This window comes from Oreochromis aureus, linkage group 5 (assembly GCF_013358895.1).
Source record: "Oreochromis aureus strain Israel breed Guangdong linkage group 5, ZZ_aureus, whole genome shotgun sequence".
Lineage (NCBI taxonomy): Eukaryota > Metazoa > Chordata > Actinopteri > Cichliformes > Cichlidae > Oreochromis > Oreochromis aureus.
The window spans coordinates 37,785,254-37,808,974 of NC_052946.1; the positions used below are offsets into that span (position 1 = coordinate 37,785,254).

The 23,721-nt window shown below is 39.5% G+C and overlaps 1 protein-coding gene across 3 annotated transcripts in view; it reads left to right on the plus strand.

The window, feature by feature from the left end:
- Nucleotides 1-8,931: 8,931 nt before the first annotated feature.
- Nucleotides 8,932-23,721, plus strand: part of LOC120432774 (butyrophilin-like protein 10) — a 40,464-nt gene continuing 25,674 nt past the window's right edge. The window contains exons 1-3 of one of the 3 annotated variants that reach the window (XM_039612588.1): nt 8,932-9,035; nt 16,083-16,409; nt 19,146-19,424. In XM_039612588.1, coding sequence (XP_039468522.1) covers nt 8,933-9,035; nt 16,083-16,409; nt 19,146-19,424 — 709 coding nt within the window. In that variant the 5' untranslated portion in view covers nt 8,932. Of the gene's footprint in view, nt 9,036-13,009; nt 13,126-16,082; nt 16,410-19,145; nt 19,425-23,721 lie in introns of those variants that run through there. The other 2 variants (XM_039612589.1, XM_039612590.1) reach the window with 2 other exon arrangements.

Below are 23,721 nucleotides of genomic sequence, written 5' to 3' on the forward strand. Positions count from 1 at the left end.
GCAGTTGAAAAAAAATGCCTTTTTAAATATGTGTTTTCAAACTTTAATGTAACCAACTTGGGAAGACTTGAGGAGTGCAGCAATTTATACTTTGATGAAAAGATCTTTAAAAGGCTTGCAGAGATCTGAAAAAATATCAGAAGAAACCAAGCTGAACTTTTAACAGAATGGTGGGAAGAGAAAGGTATGAAGAAGGAGAGAAATGACTTATGGAGGCAGTGTTATTGCATGGCCATGTGAAAACTGGGTCACTACTGTTTACTGATGATTTGACAAGATGAATTCTAAGTTTTCTGATTTCGTCCTTCAGTGGCCAAGCCAGTCACTGTGGTTTTCAGTTGTAAATATACAGCTTAAAAACATATAGGAATACTTTGAAAGCACATCAGATCTTAATAGGAAAAAAACATGCTGGATTTCTACACTGATATGCACTGGGTAGTGTGTTACCAACAAAAGGATGCTACATAGTTGGATGGAAATGAAAATTATCAATCTACAGAGCTGAATTCAAACAACTGCACCATCTAGCCTTTCTGTGTGAAGACATGCAGTTAGTGGGGTTAGGTTGATTGAAGTCTAAATTGTCCATAGGTGTGGATGTGAGTGCAAATGGTTCTCTATCTCTCTGTGTTAGACTGGTGCCCTGCCTCTCGCCCTGTGGCAGCTGTGATAGACTCCAGTGACCTTGATTTGGATAAGTGAAAAAGAATGAATGGATGGATTTATTTTTTTAGAAGGAATATAAAATTACAAAGTATTTGCAGTCACCAAAGGCATCTGGTGAAGACATTATGACCAGATGGTACAAATGAGGCAGGTACAAACAACAGGAAGCAAAACAACAGGACACCTAACATGGAAACAGGGAAGACACATGAGGCCAGAAGAAGGGAACACCAAACTATAACCAAGAATAGAAACTACACAGCAAAATGAACAGATCTCAAAATTGCCACAAATAACAAAAATAAGCATACAAAGAAATAAAACAAAAGCTCAAAAATAGTAAATGAAAACAAACTAAAGGTATTTAAGGTCTATTTAATAAAAATTTGAACTCAAATTTAAAAACACTGGGTCAAACCCCCTGAAGATGTGGTTGATGTTTGGTGGTGGATGGGATGTAGCTCCTTCTGGTGTTTTTTGTTCAACGCAGAGGAGAAGCAGTCTGATCATCTGACAGCTGCTGCAGCACCACTTTGGGTCTGGGTTTGTCAGTTAGTGAACATCACTAACTAAATATCACACACATCCCCTGAGTTGTTGGTGTTGAGTTTGTCCTCAGTTGTATTTTGATGCTGGACTTTCTGATGTCCGTTTTCAGGCTGAATTTTCACGGTAGCGGAAAAAGGGTCAGTACATAACTGACAAATACTCTGCGTGTGGTGATCAGTGACTGTCTACAGTCTTAGTTTTATTAGCACATTTTTGGCTAATATGAATGTTAAGACCTTCACCTCATTTCTGTGATCACTGGTTTCTTTCTTGGGGGTGTAGGATGTGACCTGTTACCCTGTTAACACACAACCAGGAGTGGACTGACCAATCAGGAGTACCTGCCTGAGGCCAAAGGGTAGTTTTGGACAGTCACCTGAATTAACAGTTTATGGCCCACACTGACTCCATAGTTTTGGTGTCTCTCTCTCTCTTTGCCAAGGCAGACAGGATGAACCAGGTTGATCACATAAAAGGAGAAAGATGGGGAGTTAGAGACTGAAATGAGATAAATGCCTGCTAGAAACCAGGTCAGACTAAAACAAGAGCTGAAAAAGGAACAGCTTATTTTACATTGTTGGACCTCAGGGTCAGTTTCAGTGAATCTATGTGTGAAGGTTTTAAATAATCTTGCCTGGTGTTTCACTGTAAAAAACACTGGAACATCAGATAGTCCCTAACAGAAGGTGGTGTTAGCCTGCAAAGTTAGCAGTGTGGTGATTTGTATGAACAGAGTAGCCTGGGACGATGTCAAATGCCTGGCCTGAATATTGTACCTGACCTCACTGAATGTGACTGTACAAGGAAGTTAAAACCAACACAGATCACAATGTGAAGACAATGATCTGTAGTCTCTGAAAGGCCAAGACAGCATCACACAACTAAGGCAGAGGAAGTAAAACTAAATGTAAGAACAGCAGGCTGTCAGAATAAAACAGGAAGTGATAAAATAAAAGAACATCTAACAAAGAAACTGAGAATTAACAACACAGGAAACACGAGAGGGTGAGAGAACTGAAAGAAGGAAATCAATACGTGCAAACTGACCCAGAACAGAAAGTACACAGAAAACTAACTGACCTTCAAAATGACAGGTTACTATAAATGAGTAAACTTAACCTGCAAATAAATAAACAAATAAATGGAAGATACTAAATAGAACATGAGAGCAAACTAAGAATCCACAAACAATATTTAATACAAATTAAAATAGAAAGTCCCAAACTAAAAAAAACAGGACCATGACAGGTTAGGAACCACTGAGCTACCATCACAACACTACATGTTTACGTCACTATTAAAATATCACAGTAATTCTTCATTTTCAGACAGAATGACTACTTTTAATACTTTTTGTATAGTTCGCAGATAATCAAAAAATTTTAAATAAAATAAAGAGTCAAGAATAAAAACATCAGTGTAGCAACATGATTACTGGTTTCTTTGCACAGCACATACTTTGGGGCTGATATTCTTACCGTTACAGAGGTGCTGAATGCAGTAAAATACAGGTGAAGTTGTTTAGTTGGTTCGTTAGGTAGTTAGTCTCAGTGTTTACTCAGTTTTTGTTTGTACCTGTTCGGGCAGTTTTGTGTGTCACTCAGCTCTCAGCACCTTTGTGAGTGAAAGTTATTCTTGAGTTCACGTCTGTGCAGCACAGAAGGATCAGGATCCCACCCAGATCCTTTTAATGCAGTGTTTACATTCATTTTTTTTAACATTTACTTGAGTCCCACACAGGTGAAGTCTGAGCCTCAGGTTTACTGCAGTGTTGATGTGCTGTGAAACCTTTTTATTTGAACTTTCTCCATGTTTTCATATCAGCTCGGCTTTGCATTACTTGTCATTTGTGACTTAAACTATAGGGTTCATACAAATATTAATAAACAGTTCGTTGGTTTTAACAATATAAAACAGCATCTTAGGATTTACTGTGTTCAGGATGGTGCAGTGATTATTATGGTTGCCTCTCAACAAGAAGGATCCAGTCAGAGGGAGTTGTGTGCTCTGTACTCCGTTCGTTTCACTCTGTCAAAGAGCCATGTGACAGGTCAGTGACCTGTCCAGAGTCTGTTGCCCTGTGACCATTAAATGCAGAGTCAGAACATTAAGTAAACTCACTGAAATTAGTTTGTGAACTTGGAAAACCAACTAACATGTAATAAAAGGTACAGAGGAATATTCTTAGTTTTATTATCTGTTAGCTCGGTAAAAAATCTTATTACAGTGTGTCTGATGAGGCTTTGGTGTTTACTGAGTCTCTGGGTGTCTACAACACTGAGTCGGCTGCTTTCAGAAGGTTTTGTGTTGTTGTTGTAATATCTGTACTAATTTTCTAAATCCGGCCTCTGACATATGAATATACAATAATAATAATTAAAAAGACTAAAATTAATACTGAAACTAATAAAGACTAAACAATATAAACCGGGATGAAATAAGACAACTTACTGTGGAAACAAACTGAAACTAAACAGTAATAAAAATAAATTAAAAAATACAATCTAAGCAGAAAAAACAAAACTACAATAACTCTGGCCATAAGTGACACAATGTGGAGGCTGGGCTGCTAACTCATGAGCTGACACTGTAGTTAAACTGTACTACACTAACACTAGAACAGCAGGTTGCGTTCATAAAGTGCACGGGTAACTGCTTGTTTGTGTTCAGATTTTCTCCTCTGTCAGGTTTAGAGGTGGGCAGATTCCTCATGTCTCCACCTGTGGGTGAAACTACCCTTCCTTAGCTTGCTTTCATCCATCTGGAGCTCATAGCTCATCATTAGCTGAGTGTTTAAGGACCGACTGTGTAAGTCACTCTCTGCCAGATCATTCTCTCCACCATGGTTGTTAATCTCTAGCTGTTGTTCTTACCCCTCAATAATTCCTTTGCTCTGTTTGCTTCCTAGTTCTCTGCTCACAGAAGCATACCTGCTCCCCAGTCTCCACTCAACCTTGTATCATCTCCAGATTCCAGCCTGATCCCCTGTGTCCCTCTCTCTTCTCGACTTAATCTAACTCGAAATAAGGAAACATAAGTAAGACTCTTGAAGCACATCCTTTATTATCAGCTCTTGCTGATAACAACATCTCCCTCTCTGTGAATCCTCTCATACATCGTACATAGGAGCTAGTACCTGCTCCATCAGTCTGCTTCTATCAATTATTCAGTTTTAAATAAACTCTTCAAACTTCTCCCGGCTGTCTGAATCTGCTCATCAGATTAGAAAAACCATGACAATTAAATGGTGTGTACCACACAGCAGGTCATAATTGCATTAAATGTTCCAAAAGTCACCAAAACCACAAACACTTCAGTGACTTCAGTTAACAGACACCCACTGCATTCAGCTGACTGTGCTGATGTTGCACCTAAATCCATCCAACCATCTGCTTTCATGAAATCTCACCATCATAAATTTTGAATGCATCATAATTGTGGTGGTCAGATTTGGCACATCAGTGAGTCAGAGTCCAGAGTGACTCTGATATCAACCCTCTGACTCCACATGAAACAACATTTACCCCAAACCACAAAAAACTGGAGCATTACTGGGATTGGCAGCTTTAATTAATTTCAAAGTAAAACTCTTTGTTCAACTTATTCCTGGCACTGGATCATCTGACAGCCTTTAAAACAATTTCCCTCGGGATAAATAAATTATTATCAATCAAAATGTGACTGTACATTTTCATCTTTGTCACCAGCAGCATCTGGACTCATCTGAGTCTAATCGCCAGAGAGCTGAATTTTGTATCTCAATAATTCATGTTCAGTCTTTCCAAAATGTTCTCTTCTTATTAATCTGGAGGGGGGTATAAATTTTAGACTGATGCTTTTAAGATGTTTCTGTGTCCAGACCTGAAGTGGATGCTGAACACACCCTGTTAGCGTGCCTGTTGTTTCTGAGGAAAACTTACCCGAGGCTGCCGTCAGAGTTGTTGTTTGATTTTATGGCTTTTCTTCAGAAACTCATATTTAAATTAATTCAGGGTCTGACATCAACCCGAGAATATATTTCACGTGTTTCCTTTTAATAAAGGACGGATCCTTTCTCAGTTTCTCTTTTCTTTCACTTTTTAATTCTTTTTTTCATGGGTTTAATTTTTCCTTTTGCTAATTGATGATCTGAAAACATACCTGATGAAACAGGACTGCAGTGAACAAACATGTCATTACTGATTTTTTCAAGTGCAAAGACTCCTGGGACAGTTCATGTTTACCTCTGAAGCTGTTATCAGTGTTAACGTTTGATGTCCTCACTGCTGCAGATTATAAACCTGCCTAATGCTAATATGTTTCTGAGCGCTGTGTCCAGACCTGATGTGAAACAAAGACAAGTGTTGCAACACAACCTGTTCATGTGGTTGATGTTTCTGAAGAGTAGCCTGAGGGTGCGCTCTTACTTAATGTGTGGGTTTGTGGTTTTTCTTCAGAAACAGGACTTGGCACTGCTGCGGTGTGTGGCTGTTAACCAAACAATCTTATTACAGATTTTGCAAGAAGAGAATTCTGCTGCATAGGCAATACAAAGGCTTTTTAAAATATTTTTGTAAATATCTTAGAAATATGGTATCTCTGATACTTACTCTCGATGGCATTACCTCAGCCTCCAGTAACACTGTGAGGAACCTTTGTGTCGTTGTTGAGCCGGACTGCTTTCTTCCATCAGTGCAATATCTGTAAAATTAGAAGCGTCCTGTCTCAGAGTGACGCTCTGCTGCAATGCATTATTATCAGGAAGTCCTAAAAACTCCCTGAAAAGCCTTCAGTTAATCCAAAATGCTGCAGCAAGAGTCCTGACAGGGACTAGAAAGAGAGAGCAGATTTCTCCTGTACTGGCTTCCCTTCATTGGCTTCCTGTTAAATCCAGAATTCAAAATCCTGCTCCTCACATACAAGGTCTTAAATAATCAGGCCCCATCTTATCTTAATGACCTTGTAGTACCATATCACCCTATTAGAGCACTTCGCTCTCGCTCTGCAGGCCTACTTGTTGTTCCTAGAGTATTTAAAAGTAGAATGGGAGGCAGAGCCTTCAGTTTTCAGGCCCCTCTTCTGTGGAACCAGCTTCCAGTTTGGATTCAGGAGACAGACACTATCTCTACTTTTAAGATTAGGCTTAAAACTTTCCTTTTTGCTAAAGCATATAGTTAGGGCTGGACCAGGTGACCCTGAATCCTCCCTTAGTTATGCTGCAATAGACGTAGGCTGCCGGGGATTCCCATGATGCACTGGGTGTTTCTTCTTCAGCTACTATGTGTTTATGCATCACTTTCCATTTAATCATTAGTTATTATTAATCTCTGTCTCTCCTCCACAGCATGTCTTTATCTTGTCTTTCTCCCCTCACCCCTAACCCATCATAGCTGCTGACTGTCCCTCCCTGAGCCTGTTTCTGCTAAAGATTTCATTTTATTAAAATGTATCTTTTCCTTCTTACTGTCACCAAGTGCTTGGCTCATAGGGTTTTTTTGATTGTTGGGGTTTTTATGTATTATTGTAGAGTCTTTACTTTACAATATAAAGCACCTTGAGGTGACTTTTGTTGTGATTTGGTGCCATATAAAATGAATTTAATTGAATAGAGTGTAAGAAGAAGATGCTTTCAGTCGGTTGGATAAACATAAACTGGGAGCTGATGTGTCAGTGCTACAACCTCCTGTGGAGGACCTGGATGCTGACACTGCTGGATGAAATTCACCAGAGCACTGCAGCTCTGAGATGAGCGATCATGATGGTGTAGCAGTGGCGCATTTGTATTTTATCCTCCTATTTTATTTATTAAAACATTACTATTATTGCTTTAAATCTTTTTATTGTTTCTTCTGTTTGTACTTGTTGTGAAGCACTTTGATCAATGTCTGCTGTGCTTAAATGTGCTAAATAAATAAAATGACTTGTCTTGACTTGTGTACCTCCTTAGTCCCAAAAATCTTCACAAACCTGTTTCCAGTCTTCATCTGAGCTGAAGCTGGTTTAACTTCTCATTAGCTGAATCGTTTTAGACTTTCTTAAAGAAAGTATGCGTGCTTCTCCTGCTCTGAAATTGAGCCTTTTTTATGTTTGTCACTGTGGATAAACCCAGAATAAACAAGAAGGAAGAGAGCCGACTGCAGCCATGAGATTTGCCTCTGATTAGGTTTTATCTTCACTCTCTGACATGTAGTAGAGCTGAAATGATCTTCAGGAATTAGAAACCATAAAGCCTCGTGGCTGCTGTATGAATTGGCCCAAAGCTCTACTCTGAGAGTCACAGACACATTTTGGAAAAGGTTCATGTTGGAGAGGAGGATGAGGTCTGAAGAGGTCACAGCTCTGGTAACACTCCGATTTAAAATGTCTTAAATGCACCGAGCAAGCGATGAAATCCTTTGATAAAAAACTTGATTGATTGTAAACAAAAATGAATCCCTGAATGACAGCGAACACATGCAGCTTTCCTCCAGCTCTGCTCTTCAGTCACATTCAGTCTTTCATGCCATCATCTGCCATCTTTGAGCTCGAGGTCAGAAACTAAACATTTCACACAGGGTTTCATTCTTCATCTTTAAACAAAGGTTGGTCTTTCACACTGAACAGGAAATTTCATCCTTCTTTATTTCTGCTCGCCCACCTTCATGACTCACCTTTTTTATATGGTTGCACGTTCCTGAGTCACTGCAGGTTAATGACTAGTGCGTCCCACATGTTTACACAGATATGGCTCTGCTGTAAAAAATATAATCTCCTTTTTCTCCTCCACAGCCACAAAGGTCGGACAGTCCTACAGAAAACACAACTCCTATATCTGTATACTTCTTCCACTGTCACAGGTGCCACAGTTTTCTTTGATAACTGAAGATAATATGCTGTCAGTGCATGTGTGTATGATAATGCCGACACATAAAGCCATTATTCCACAGGCCGTCAGTTCTTGGACATATTTTCGTCAAACTGAGGTCATACAGAGTGAACATGAGAGTGGAACTGACAATCTTTTTCCCTTATTGACTTGGTAGCCTTTGTCATAAATCATTCCTGTATTTAATCCTGAGATAACACTCAGCAATAATAATAAAATACACACGTTCAGTAGCAATCCCAAAGTAATATTTTTACTATTAACTTTACAGTCAGTTAATCCTGTGGGGATTTAGTAGATTCATAGTTCAACTCCTCCATCCTGAGTGGGTGGATGAAACTATCAGCCCACATGTTCAGGTTCTCAGTAAACATTACATTACTGTCTGTAAAAAGACTTTAAACTTTATTTAAACCTTGTTTACACAAGGCGCAATCTGAAAAATCAGCTGGTATGAGGCCAAAGTGAGTCATAGTCTGTTCTTCAGAATCTAACCCATGTCATTTCCCACCACATCCTATTAATTAAGATCATGTTAGATTAGATTAGCTGTGTGCACAATGATTCATGAGTGGTTTATTGTGTTTTTGCTATTGTGGACAGAAATGTGGACCTATTGCACGTTAATGTGTCCATGTTAAATAGAAGCAATATAACATTTTGGTTAAAACTGATCTATTCTATTCATTTCTGGCTCTATGAGAGAGACGAGGATGGATGGAGGACGGTTAGTGAATGAGGAAGTACAGAGCTTTATGAAAGAGGAAGTGAGGACCGCGAAGAAGATGAAGAGCAGAGAGACGGTTAGTCCAGATGACCAACTGTCTGATTATTCAACACAATCTCGGAGAGTGAGAAGATGTCTGAGGAATGGAGATTTCCAAGAACAAGGGTGATGAACAGCAATGTAGTAACTACAGAGGGATAAAGCTGATGAGCCGTACCATGAAGATACAGGCGAGAGCTTTAGAAGGTAGGCTAAGAAGAGAGGTGAGGATCAGTCAGCAGCTGTTTGGCTTCATGCTGAGAGAGAGCTCTGCAGATGTGATGTTTGCTTTGAGAGTGTTGATGGAGAAGTTTAGAGAAGACCAGAAGGAGCTTCACTGTGTGTTTGTGGATCAGAGAAAGCAGATGGTAAGAAAGGAGCTGTGGTTCTGCAAGAAGAAGTCAGGAGTGACAGCGAAATGTGTGAGGGTGCAGGACATGTGTGAGGACGGAGAGACACAGTAGTGAGGTGTGTAGTAAGAATGACAGGTGGGTTCAAGGTGGGGGTGGGATTATATCAGGATCTGTGCTCCTTCTTGTTTGCAGTGATGATGAGCTGACAGAGGAGGTCAGGCAGGAGTCTCTATGGATTGTCATGTTTGCAGACGACACTGTGATCTGCAGTGAGAGTAGAGAGCAGGTGGAGGAGAGCCTGGAGAGGTGGAGGTGTGTGCTGGAGAGAAGAGGAATGGAAGTCAGTAGACGTGAGACTGAATACATGTGTGTGAATGAGAGGGAGGCAGGTGTAACGGGGAAGGAACAGAGGCAGTGACTTTGAATACCAGGACACGGTTCTACTCAGCAAGGTCAAGATAACCAGGGTCTCTTTGTGTTATCTGGATTAATTTCACCTAAGATTGTTGATCAGGATAAGATGGCACACAAAGCTGGTTATCAGCTAAGTTGACCCAAAGTCTTTAAGTTTCTGAGCATGAGCGTGTTCATGTGAAAGAGGTGGCGTTCGAAACATCTGACCAATCACAGTGATCATAGCAACAGCAGCTGAATTTACAAATAAAGACTTAAATTATAATATTAGAAAAATATGAAAAGGTTAGAAGAAGTAACACAGATGCTGTAGATAAATCAGCAGTGTGAGAGGAACAGCTCTGTGCAGTAGTTTAGTGTCCAAAACACTGTACGAATCTGTGTGAGTGCTTTAAGTGTTTTTGTCAGTAAGACTGGAAATGAACTGTGATATGAATAAACTTTTTGAAGTAAAGACGAAAACCCGGCAAAAATGTGAATATGTGAATGAACAGGCTGAATCATTAAGACACAAGAAAATCTGAAGGGTTCTAATAAAGTCTTAAAATAAATTAATGTTTCCATTTGTACAAGACGGTTTTAGTTTTTATTGTTTTAGATGAAGTTTAATGTTCTGAGCAAACAAAGAATAACTGCAAAAATGGAATTCCAACCTAGGTTCAGGTTTAGTGGGTTTAATAAGTGTCAGATTTATGTTACCGCTCACAGAACAACCAGCCAAGAAGTTAAAAATGCATCAAGGAATTTTATCTAAGAATCTGTATTTATTACTGATGTTCATCAGGGAAACACAAAGTCTTTAGACCCTCCCACTATCAGCACACAGAGGTACGAGAGATCGTCCAGGAATGGTAACATTATTTTCTGTTTATCTCTAATCTAGAATCTGACCTGCTCCGGTGCAGCTACATCATTCATCATGGTGATTTACCCAATGAGAAGTGAATCTATGCCGTCACACAGAAAACCAAAATCCTGCTTTTTAGCACAGGCCTCCAGCAGGGCTGGACTGGGACAAAAAATCGGCCCGGCATTTTGACTAGAGACCGCCCACTAGGATAGAGATTGAAAATGTGACGTCATTCAGGGTAAAACCGCAAAGATTATGGGAATTTGAGGCAAGAGGTACTAGCGCACGCAGGCTTTCAATTGAACTCAGTTACACAGCGATAAAAAAAGAAACACAAAAATGGCAAGAAGCTGTTGTATTATTAACTGCAATAGCCGGTCGCATGACAGCCACGGGAAGCCCACGGGTAAAGAGATCGCTTTGGGTTTTTTGTCGGATTACGTCGTTGAAGAGAAATTTTTAAGCCATGTTTCAAGTAAGAGCAGACGGATGGTCTGGATATACCAAATATAACATCTCAGAACACTCCAGCTCACACGTTAGTCTGCTCCAAGCATTCCCACAAAGGTCAGTGTTTTGTAGTAGTTAATGCGTCATTTTTCTTAACATAATTGGTGATATAGGTTACAAGCAAGTCTGGCGCTGAACAGAAATTGTCGCGCTATGCTCCTTTATTTATTGTGCATAAATAGTGAATTGTCCTGACACAATATTGCGTTTCGCTTCTGTTATTACCACGGTACATTGACAAAAACATATACTTTTATTCACAGGATAAAACAGTTGTTTTGTATCACTAATTGTCCAGTGCGATTACAACATACAATATTATTGTCACTGCTACATTTCTGTAATGCGTATCAGAAATTATTTCCACTACTAATTAATTACCGTTGAGCTCAAAGGTTATATTAATAAACGGTTAACGAATGTGTATTTATGAAGACTAATTGTGAGACTGGTAAACTTACCTTTGTTTGTAGGATGGTCTTTCGTTCTACATGGTGCATTTCAAGGTCCTGTACCCATCCGTCGTTAACCTGAACCTGGGCTTGTTGCAGTGACCTGAAGTTACTAAAAACTTAATGAGTGTATGCACTCACCCAAGAACCGTATAATTATAAATCTGAGCGTGGTTAAAGTTGGGCAGCACGCTAGTCTTTTGTCCACTCTGTGTGCTTGTAAGGATCTGACCCTTTCACTCCTTTGATTTTTCCTCGTATCTTTTCTTTGCCTTTTTCGTCGAGTCTGTCTTTGTACAGACCGGCATTGTTCTCCTTAGTTTTGTACATTCCTTTTTGTGCGGCAAAGAAAACCAAGAAGGTATTGGAACCGAGAATGAACGTTTTATGGTGCTGCAAATGCTTGCATTTGATGCGGTATTTGGATTGTTTTGCCTCGAGTTCCCGGCATGCAATGCGCGAAAGTCACGTGATCTGTCAATCGCTATAGGAAAAACCTTAAATTAAGACCAAGAACACTAGAGGTGAGACATGATCATTAATTAATATTAAAATTAATAAATGACAGATTTAGTGATATTTTCATAAACACCTCCTTTCCTTTTTTTTGTTCTCCATTTTCTTTAGTTCGTCTATAAGATTGCTAAACAAGGGGAGGTGCATCCGGCCTCCTCGGCTGTAATTGGTCCAGCCCAGAGTCGATCATGACCAATTGGCCAATCAAAACCTTTCATTATATATACCCTTCTAAAAAAAAAAAAAAAAAAAAAAAAAAAAAAAAAATCCATCGCCCATAAAAACAAAAAATCGCCAGCGGCCCACCGGGCAAATGCCCGGTATGCCCGATGGCCAGTCCAGCTATGGCCTCCAGGGTCAAACATCCAAAGCACCAGACAGTGCAGGAGAGAGGCTGGTGTGACAGAGGAGGAGGCTGTGGACTGGGTGAGATGGAGGCAGACGACTCCTAAAGAGGGCAGCCAGAGGAGGAGGAAGACGACTCTAACGACCAGAATAACTTTGTCTCAAACAGCTTATTGACTATTTGAACAGATGTGAACCACACAGCAGCTTTAACATCCATAAACAAACACTAATCAATACAACAGTTTTAACCTGAAACTCTTGAACTGTTCATAAGTCCATTAAAGTGGGCATACTGGCCCATTTCACATATTTTTATTCTTGAACATTATTAGAGTTTTAAAAAGTTCTTATGTGACCTCATACTGAGCCGTGGTGCAGCCCCTCAGTTCATCCCACACTGTGTGTGTTTTCATCATATAGGTCATGTTAGCTGTCTTTGACCTTAAAGGCTGCAGATTCCGCGGTGGGAGGGTCCTTTCTCTTTACCTCAACCTAACCTTTTTACAATAATATGCCATCTTTGCTCATTAATCTTTCTCCTGTCCGCGTTTCTGTGTAACTGTCGCTGTTAAACAAGTTCAATCTAAAAGGCGGTGATGTTGCGACATATCACACCGGAAGTGCAATTATGGTTTACTACTGTAAGAGAATAGAAACTCAAAGTATTTTGAAGTGCGTCAGTGCGCTGAGAGGAGTGGCTCCGATCTCCTTTTTTTTTTTTTTTTTAAAGAGATGCTGTAACGTTTGAACGTTTGATCCTCAGAGGGTTTCTGCAGACATGGAGCTTCTACCACTTCTGTTTCTGAGCTTCTGTTTCCTGACTTTGTCCGGACTGACGTTTGGTGCTGAATCCGGTAAGAAACTCATTGATTTAGACTGATCATGTGTGCAGGCGCAGTCACGTTTCACAGCAGCGGATGGAGCTTTAACGCTGCTCAGGCTGCCGCGTTAGTGGGTGGATGACTGCGGCATCTACACCTGTGACATCAGCTTTTAACGCAGCAGCGTTTTAGTGTAAAACAATGAGAGGGCAGATTAATGTGCAGCATCTTCAACAATGAAACGAAACTATTCTCTTTAGTGTTTATGATCCATTATCAGAGATCCTCATTATTCCATCCTGACGTGTTTTAACCTCAGGTGCGCCGCTTCCTGTAAACACATTTCTGCTTTCATCCTGCTGACACGGTGTGACGTTTGTTTGTGACTGAATGCGATTTTTTAAGGCAGCTAAAGTTTTATGTTATCTTAAAGTGAGTCGACAACAATAAAATGACTCCAAGAATAGAGAATAATTAACCACACTCCTGTAGGCTCTGGTAGACTCCTGACTCTGTGGATCTGGTGCTAGTATGATCAGAGCCTCTGTGCTGTCCTTTTGCGCAGATCAATGTTCACATCTCTGAGCATCTCCTTTGATATTGTAAGCCTGGGGACTTGTGCTCGCAGTTGGGTGGTTACCTCGAGTTTGGGCACAATCTCCTTCTTCAGCTCAGTAGATGCATCTGTGATTGGAGGTGGCTGGGCATCATCTAGTTCATATCCACTCTCTCTTCTATTGGGGTCGGCTTATTATCTCCATGTTGCACACTATTGATCCCACTCAGAGCTGGACTAGGACAAAAAAATTGTCCCTGGCAATTTTGGCCCAGGTGACCCACCATGATCAGTCACCCAGGTTAAATATGTGCACATGAAGCAATGATGACACTGAGTAGTGCATGCAAAAACAAGTAAAGTAAAATAGGTCTTTGTGTCTCTCTCCTTCATTTCTACCACATCAATCTGGCCCACCTACAGACAGGGGGTGATGGCAGTTAATGTTGTTAGCTAGTGCTAACCACAGCAGCTACGTGGAACCTCCAGGGTTTGTTAGAGTTGTTGGTGGTACTGCTGGTGATGGTGCAGCAGCCCTGACAATTAATGTCTTTGTTAACTTGACACATTTGGCTGCATCATTTCTATTTTCTTTTCCTGTTTCTCTCTGTTTTTCAGCTCCACTCTTTTTCTTTTCTTTTTCCTTCTTGATCGAATACTTCTTCCACACTAAACTCTGTTCTGCAAGGTGCACCAGTGCACAGAGAAGGTGGGGGAGGACATGGCTGTATTAAGAAATTTGATTGGGCAAACCAGTGTCAGTAATGAAAATGAGCGAATGCTGGCTGATTTAGTGATATTTCATCACGTGGAAATGAAGAAACCTGCTGTCACAGAAACTGCCTTTAACCTCTGATGAGCCACCTGGTCCTGGTGAGCTGGTTAGGGGCAGGGTTATGTTCACTTTTATCTCTTTATATGAATTTTTTATGCATTTGCCACACTTAAATCTGTTAGCCCTGCACACAAAGCACAATGTGTTATGGGGAAGAAGCACTAAAGGCAGGAAGGAGCCAGTCAAAGTGACTATCAAGGAGTGTGCCGCTCTACTTCCATTTAGAGAGAGAGAGAGAGTTCACTTTAATGGACCTTTCCCTCTCTGTTCTGACATCAGTGATGCAGCACTTTGTTCAGTGAGCATTTGATAAAGCAGTTAGCAGCATTTTTAATTAAGTTTAAGAAGCAAAGCAAAAACGTGGTGCTGAAAAGAGGAAGGAGAGCAGAGAGCAGGACGAGGACTTTGGATTTTAGCCGTGCTGTCAGAGACTTTGCTGAGTGCCCAAAAGATGAAATTTAGATGTTTGAATAGTTTTTGTTTTTTTAAAAGTATTGAAATATGTTTCTATCTGTCCATTTATGTGCTCAAAATAGGCACTCATGCAGTAATATGTGTGTGAAATGTGTACAAGCCGCTCTACTGGAAATGGTAAATGGACTGGTTCTTATATAGCACTTTTCTACTCTATCCGAGCACTCAAAGCACTTCATGCAACTAATTAATTCACCCAATCACACAAGCACTTCTTCGAAGCTCTTAAGTGCTCTATCTAACATTTATACTCTGATGACTCTGTGCGTACTTGTGGTTGATGAGCCTCTCTCTTTGTATCTTGCTTACAGACAGTACAGTTTTCTTCATGTTAGTGAGGCTGAATCTGTTTTGGGCCTGTGGCAGCCTGCAGAAGAAACTGCTGTGAGCCCCTGAAGCTAAAATGGAGCTATTGATATTATTGATCATTGCTACATGAGTGAGAGAGATGCTGAATTTGCTTTGGTCCCCCATATAAAAAAAAAAAAAAAAAAAACTTCCCTGAACACCTGGCGTAACCCCCCCAAATCAGCTGACTTGGCTCCAAAATTCCTTGATAGTCTTAAAAGTTCATTGTACCATCGCAGATTCAAGACATGCTGTAATAGATCCAGCAATGCCATGCCAGAAGATAACCAAGCCTCCTCCGTGTTTTAAAGTAGGCAAAGTGTCTCACTTTTTTGTGATTTGCATTAAACAGTGGTCTCCTCAATCATCTTCCTTTAAGCCAACTTTGGCTCAAACAGTGACGGACGGTGTGGTTTGACACTAATGTACTCTGATCTTTTTGGAAGTTGTTGTGGCCTCTTTGATTACCATTCCTATTATCCATATTATACATTTATTACAGTCCCGTGGACCTTAAGGTTCTGAATAATATGTGTGACTGTAGTCACAGAAACATCAGGCTGCTTGGAGTCAGTCCTCAAGTCCTTTGTCAATAATTTAGCTTTCTGTGGTTCATGTTCAGTGTAGTGAAGACCATGATAAACAGGACTGTGACTACTTTTCACCCTTTAAATAATCGTTTTTTAATGTCAAGTGTGAACTTTCTCCTGATTGGCTAACGCTGACTCATATGTGACTTTCGTTCTATATTGTTTAATTCATGTTTTTTTCTTTCAGCGTCACCTGTGATTGTGATGGAAGATGATGATGTCATTTTACCCTGCTCCCTCAGCACCAATGAGAACATTGAGTCAATGCTGTTTGTCTGGAAGAAGGAAGGAACAGTTCCTCGAAAGGAGGTGTTCATGTATGATGCCGGCACAGACAGCAAAGGTCAAGATGAGGAGTTCAAAGGTCGAGTCTCACATTTTCCAGAACAGCTGAAGCACGGAAATGCCTCCATAAGAATAAATAAAACTACCCTGGAGGACAATGGAAACTACACCTGCAGTTTTCCAATCATCCAGTCCAGTGGAAAAACATTCCGCATTGAACTTGTTGTTGGTGAGTGCTGTTATAAATCAGCTGATTATTTACAGATGAAACATCTGGCAGGGCCTCACCCCTACAGGACACCTACAGTGAATGAACAAATCTGAAACCTTCCCATGTGCGTGCTGCTCCTGCACCTGTCTACTTATCAAACATCTGAGGTGCCCATAGAGTCTTCAGTGAACAAAATAAAATCTGTGTGAATGCAGCTGTAAACACTGAATTAAAAAAAAGTTCACATCTCCCAATATATCAGACACACAGCTGTTGAGTTGTTTGATTTTGTTTTTGTTAAAACATTTGAGCTTTGACTGTGTGATTTTAACATCCAGCACCATAAACCAGATTCTTGTTTAAATGTATCACAGTGAAATCTTTTTGTGCAGAATTATAAAATGCCTCTAGTATGTCAGATTAACACTTTGAGTTTCTTTTCTCCAGTTTGAACTGCCAACTTGATGAGAATCGAACATCTCTCACATGTGTGTGTTTTCCCTTTCAGAGGGCAGATTAATCTGTTAGAGCCTCTCACAGTCATGTGCACTTCTGCATGTCTGTAACTACCAGAATAAACTTTAAATAATTTCCAAACCATAAATAGCTGACACCTGCCTGTTTGATCACTGTGAAGTCAAATCTGTGATATTTAATGTAGTCTGTTAGTTTTACCTTTAGCCCTAAAACAGATCATTTGTTTGATAATTATACAGGAAATGACTGAAGCCGTGATGTTTTTAAGCTTTTACTTCATATGTTAAATACATTTAATCGGTCATTATAAAAGCTACAAGGCTGAAATTCACAGGATATCGTCTTTAATTTGTCTACAATAAATGTGCCAAGTATCATGCTGATATACAGAATTGGCTCTAAGATATGATGGAGATTAATTCAGAGTGTAAAGCAGAGTATCTCTAACAAATTCATTAAAAACTCCACAAAAATCTCTTGAAAATTAACAAATAATAAGGATTCATTATTTTTTTAAAACAATAAATGTTTTTAAATGCTAAACCCAACTACAAAATGTTGTCTTAAATCATAAAAAAAAATGTGTAATAAAGTTATTACAATTTAATTGCGTCTTTTTCAACAGATAAAACAGTTTTCAATTTTATATTTTCATTCCATTGTAACAACAAGGCTAACTGCATTAACTTCCATATATGGTCAGACAGGTGATTTTCCCTGCTTCAAACTAAGAGTGGTTTCACTGCGGTGACTTTTGGTGGTGAGCAGCAGCTGTCAATCAAACACCCATTTTGCCAGGATAAAGTAGCTTGTCTCTAATTGGCTGTATGAATTAACAGTTTCGTGAGTGTGTCGCCTTATGTCGGAGAAAGTTGCGGATTGGTTAACTCTGCTCGTGTGCTTTTACAGATTTCAGAGATACCGAATGTTATCGGTGAAATTATTTACAAATACTTTAAAATTGAATTTAATGTCACCGTTTTAGAATTTTGCGTTGTCCGATAAAACTTAAGGAGAGAAAAAATAACACTTTTTCAGGTTATGCTTACTCCTGGTTGAACTCAGAGTAGTTAAAGTTAATCTGTGGCGTTTTCTTATTTAAAACGAGCTTTTGTTTATCTCCAAAAGTCGATTTTTAGTCAAATATACGCCTTTCTAACGCTGATGCGACACGCTTACAGTTAAGTCACTTAAATACTCACTGCCGTAAATGAAGACGTTACTGTTTTCATGTAGTTAATTCTTCAGTGAGATTCATGAGTCCGCTGAAAAACGACCATCTGAGCTTTAAAATGATGTGTAAAATGTCTGTACCGATGTTCCGATCATCCTTAAAATATACAGTTTGTTTATTTATTATTTTTTAAATGTATACTTGGGTCGCATAGAACCTCTGCGTTTTAAAAAGTTAAAGGTCCGAAAGGTCTCAGGTGAGTCCTGTTTGCAATTACGTCACCGATCTTTACATTCATGTCTGTGTATAATAACTGATCCACCAACACCATTACTGTCTTTTGGTTAGAACCATACAAAATATCTAAATATTACTTTTTTAAGCAGTCCAAACAAATGTTAAAACATTTTATATTTGTAGTTTTGTAAATTTATTATTTTACAATTAACAACCTAATTCTTAATCGGTTCAGTAACCAGGAATCTGTTAATGATTTAGTTATGGTTGTTATGGCAATGTGTTCACTAGCATAGCTTGTTCAGTTCAATAGAAATCTAACTTGTAAGATCCAAATGCTCAAAAAGTATCTCATCCCTCTCAGTGTAATTAAAATTTACAATACCCCAAGGTATAAATTTAAATAGAAGTCTGGATTCAAAATTATTTTTATTTTTAGATAGCTGTTTTTGTGGGTGGTGTTTTCTGTAACCTCTACAACCTTGCAAATAATTATTTATATTCATATTTACGGTAATAAACAACATGAAATTTGCCTTACAAGTTACAGTTAGTTATTTGAAGATATTTCCCATATTCTCAGCAATATAAATTTGATATTTTTTAATAAAAAGAAGTTATTTAATTCCTGCCATTTTCCCATCTCTTTAAATAGCTCTTTTAAAACTCAGATAAAATGTATATCTCATAGACAGACTTTATGATGTCCAGATATTCTTTGTATTGTGAAAAAACTATGAAACTGGATTTCTCTACGCTGATTGGTTCAGTGTGTAGTACACATCTGCACTCAGAGTAGTTGAAAAAGGGGAAAAAATGGATTACCAGTCAGTTTTCTTATCCAGACTATTATAATGTCTTCACAGGTGCAGCTCCACAGCCTTCTGTCACAAATCTTGATCAAACAAATGACTGGGCGCTGCTTCAGTGTGATGTTCAGGGTGCCTACCCCAAACCTACAGTGGAGTGGTGGAACAGTAACAATCAAACCATTCCTTCTGAGGAGCCGCAGGTCTCTAAAAATGGAGAGCGCTTCTATGTCACCCTCAAAGCTACTGTGAGAAAGATCGACCGCTATCGCTGTGTTGCCACACAGAAGGAAATCCACCATCAGATCTATAAGGAAATCAATGTACATTTAAATGGTGAGTGGCATCTTTAAAAATGATTTAAATAATTATTGATTTTCAAAATGACAATAACAACAGCTCATAGCTGTGAATATATGATCAGACTGAATGGAAAGAATGATGTCTGCAAAAAGAGAAAAGGTTAAATAATTATATCATAAAGACTTGCAGGCAAATTTCTGGAGAGTCTCATGTGAAATTTTTTTTAGAATGTAACGCATTACTGTACTTAATTCAATAACTACGTTAAAGTTGCAATTATTTGCTTACTTGTGCTACAAAGATTCCTTAGTTCTGCCCCTGAAGGGAGGGAGTATGCAGTCAGCTCAGTTTGGTTTGTTTGTTTGTCAGCAGTCTAACGTTCACAGTTTTCAAGATCATTTTAAATTTTGATGTGATGGCAGATACCACAACATGTTCTTACTCCCAAAGCGTAACATTTTACGCTAGGTGACAAATCGTTGATATATTATACTTCTCTGACTTCAAGGTTATTTCTCTGTCTGGATTAACTAAGGTTGTAAAAGCAGCTCGATGTACAACCTGTTGTTTGGATCCTCTACCAGCCTGGGTTATAAAGGAACTGTGGTCAGTATTAGGACCCTACATTCTGTTTCTTTTAAATACTTCATTAACGACCGGAGTCTTCCCTGAATGTTTTAAATCAGCTGTGGTAGTGCCAATCTTGAAAAAGCCTGGACTGGATGTTGACATGGTCGCAAACTATAGACCCATCTCACATCTGTCTTTTTTATCTAAAGTCTTTGAAAAGTGATTTTAAGCAGCTCACTGAGCATTTGTCAACAAGCAATCTGTTTGAACCATTTCAGTCTGCTTTTAGACCAAATCACTCCACAGAAACAGCTTTAGTAAAAGTGGTAAATGATCTGCTGGTAAATGCAGACAATGATCACACTTCAGTTTTATTACTGCTGGATCTAAGTGCTGCGTTTGACACTGTGGATCACTGCATTTTATTGGATAGGCTTGAACATTTTATTGGAATTACAGGAAATGTTTTATCATGGCTGAGATCTTACCTGCTTGGGAGGTCTCAGACTGTTAGTTTTAAAAATGATCTCTCCGAGACCTGTGCAGTGAGGCACGGGGTCCCTCAGAGCTCTGTACTTGGACCATTGCTGTTTTCTATGTACCTGCTGCCTCTTGGTGTTCTTTTACGTTCTTCTAATGTAACCTTTCATTGTTACGCTGATGACCTGCAGCTTTGTGTTCCTTTAACCATTGGAAATTGTGCTGAAGTCTGAAGTCTTGTCTATCTGCAATTAAGGGCTGGTTATCGGAAAATTTCTTGCTCCTAAATACTGATAAAACAGAGTTGATGGTCATTGGGCCACACAAATTTCAGCACTTGTCCCAAAATTTCATCTTGAGAATTGATGACAGTGTCATAAATTGCAGGGACAAGGTAAAAAACGTGGGCGTGTGGTTCAACATTGTGCTCTCTTTCGAGTCTCATGTAAAAGAGATAACAAAGACCACCTTTTATCATTTGAGGAACATAGCCAGAATCAGACAAGTTTTGTCAAGCGACACTGCAGAGGTTCTTGTCCAAGCATTTGTGTCTTCACGTATTGATTATTGTAACGCTCTTCTTTCTGGGCTACCAAAGAAAAGTTTTAGAGGTCTACAGATGGTGCAAAATGCAGCTGCTCACATTTTAACAAGAACTGGGAAATTTGAGCACATTACCCCTGTACTGAACTCTCTGCATTGGCTACCTTGTCAGGCTCGAGCAGATTTTAAGGTCCTGCTGCTCACCTACAAGGCTTTAAATGGATTGGCACCTACATACCTCTCCGACCTTTTACATCTTTATGTTCCATCCCGTGCTCTCCAATCCCAGGACTCTGGCCTTCTAAAAGTTCCTAGAGCCAGAAAAAAGACAAATGGAGAGCGTGCTTTTTCTTTTCGTGCCCCGTTTCTGTGGAACAACCTCCCTCAAGATATCCAGCAGGCATGCTCTGTGGAGGTTTTTAAAACTAAGCTGAAGACACATTTGTTCACCCTATCTTACATGTCTTAATTCTATTGCTTTTAGTTTTTAAATTTTTACTGTTTTTAACTTGTATTGTGTCTTTTACCTGTATTGCTATGTATCGCTTTTATTTTACTTATCTTTTTAGTTTCAAATAGTTGTACAGCATTTTGTTTGAAGGCGCTTTATAAATAAAGTTATTATTGTTATTATTATTATTATTATTATTATTATTATTATTATTATTACATATAATCGTTGATCCAAGAGGAAAGATCTGATGCTTTTTTGGATGTTAATCAAGATGTGTTATTGAGAGCTAATGCACACAGACTATTAGGCCAATTAAGTGAGTGACTGGTATTTAAAAAGTGATGACATGGACATAAAAGTGAACTGAAATCCTAGTTGCTGGGTTCCCATTAAAGATATGAGACCATATAGTTCACTTCTGTGAAGACAGCACTGGCTGTAAAACTTTGTCAAAAGTGAGACAGTTGTGATCGGACCATTGATAACCATGACCATTGATCAACAACCACTGATCAAAGCCCATAGATCACTGATAGGTAGCTCTTCTGTGTTGTGCCATCCGCTTCACCAGAGGTTGTTTGGTTCCCCCGATATATAAATCCTGCCAATCCTCCTGGCACTTAACAGCGTACACTATGTTACTCTGTTTGTGTCGGGGGACCCGATCCTTGGGGTGGACCAATTTTTGGCGCAGCGTGTTTTGGGGTTTAAAAGCCACAGAAACGTGTTTAGAAAAAATGCGTCTCAACTGCTCCGATACTCCTGACACATATGGGATCACTACAGGTTTTCGCCTGGGCAGCGGTTGTCCTTCTCTCCTGGATCGGCTGGAGCTTTCTTTAGGTGCCTTTCCAGCTTTGACAAAAGTCCAGCTGGGATAACCACATTTACTCAGGGCCTTCTTGATGTGCTGTTCTTCTGCCTCCCTGGCCGCTGTGTCAGTGGGGATGGTGTTCGCTCTGTGTTGTAGCGTTCTGATGACACCCAGTTTGTGCTCCAGTGGATGATGAGAGTCAAACCTTAAATACTGACACTTATGTGTAGGTTTACAGTAAATGGTAAATGGACTGATTCTTTTCTACTCTCATGGAGTACTCAAAGCGCTCTAAACAACATGCCTCATTCACCCAATCACACCCATTCTCACAAGCACTTTATCTACACTTAGTGCTTTCTAATGACATTCATACACATTCACACTCCGATGGATGCATCGGAGAGCAAGTTGGGGTTAGTATCTTGCCCAAGGATACTTGACATGCAGACTGGAGGAGCCAGGGATCAAACCACCGACCTTCCGATCAGTAGGTGACCTGCTCTACTTCCTGAGCTACAGCCACATCACACATCAGCTTTCAGATGTCCCCCATTACTGATGGAAATCTCACAGTCTAAGAAGGCTAACCTGCCACTTTTCATATCCTCCCTGGTGAATTTGATGTGTTGGTCCACCGAGTTAATGTGATCCGTCAATTGTGGTACATCCTGAGATTTGATTTTCACCCAGGTGTCATCCACATATCTGAACCAATGACTTGGTGGTGTTCCAGGGTAGGGTAACAAAGCCGTCTTTTTTCCACTTCTTCCATGTACAAATTGGCCACAATGGGTGAAACTGGGGAACCCATGGCACACCCATGTTTCCAGGTTGGGGAAACCTGCAGTCAGCTCAGACTGAGGAAGTCACTTGGATGAGTGATGAAACATTTCTCCCACTGAAAATGTCCAGATGAACATAATCAACTTTTTTGCTTACTTACCTGGTTGATTGAGCATGCAAGAAAAATTACTGACATCAGTGCTAAAATATATAAATAAATGAAAACCAACATAATAGATGTTGATAACAGATTACATTAGGTCCCTGCAAATAATTGAATTTTAATTTCAATGACAATTTTTAAAAGAACATAGTCGAAAAAACATTGTTGTGCCACAACAAGCTTCTAAACTTTATTCTAAAGTCTACATCTAAACTAAAACTTTATGAAAACATGAATATTGTGGCTTTTGGGAAGCATCCAGCTAGAACTGAGTGTTTTCAATTAGCTTTGATCAGGAACTTAAACCTAGTTTGTAGTACAAAGAAATATCCAGCACAGATCAAGAACATAAGGGGAGTTGACATAAAACAAGTACAAGGTAAATCTGTTATTTGAGTTGAGGCCAAAAAGTTAAGTCCAAGAGCAGTGTCCTCTTAAAAGTCATTACTGCTAAGCACAACTTAGCAGGAATGGGTTCATAGCTAGCAACTCCCCAGTTTCTTACCTTCAGAGACTCCCT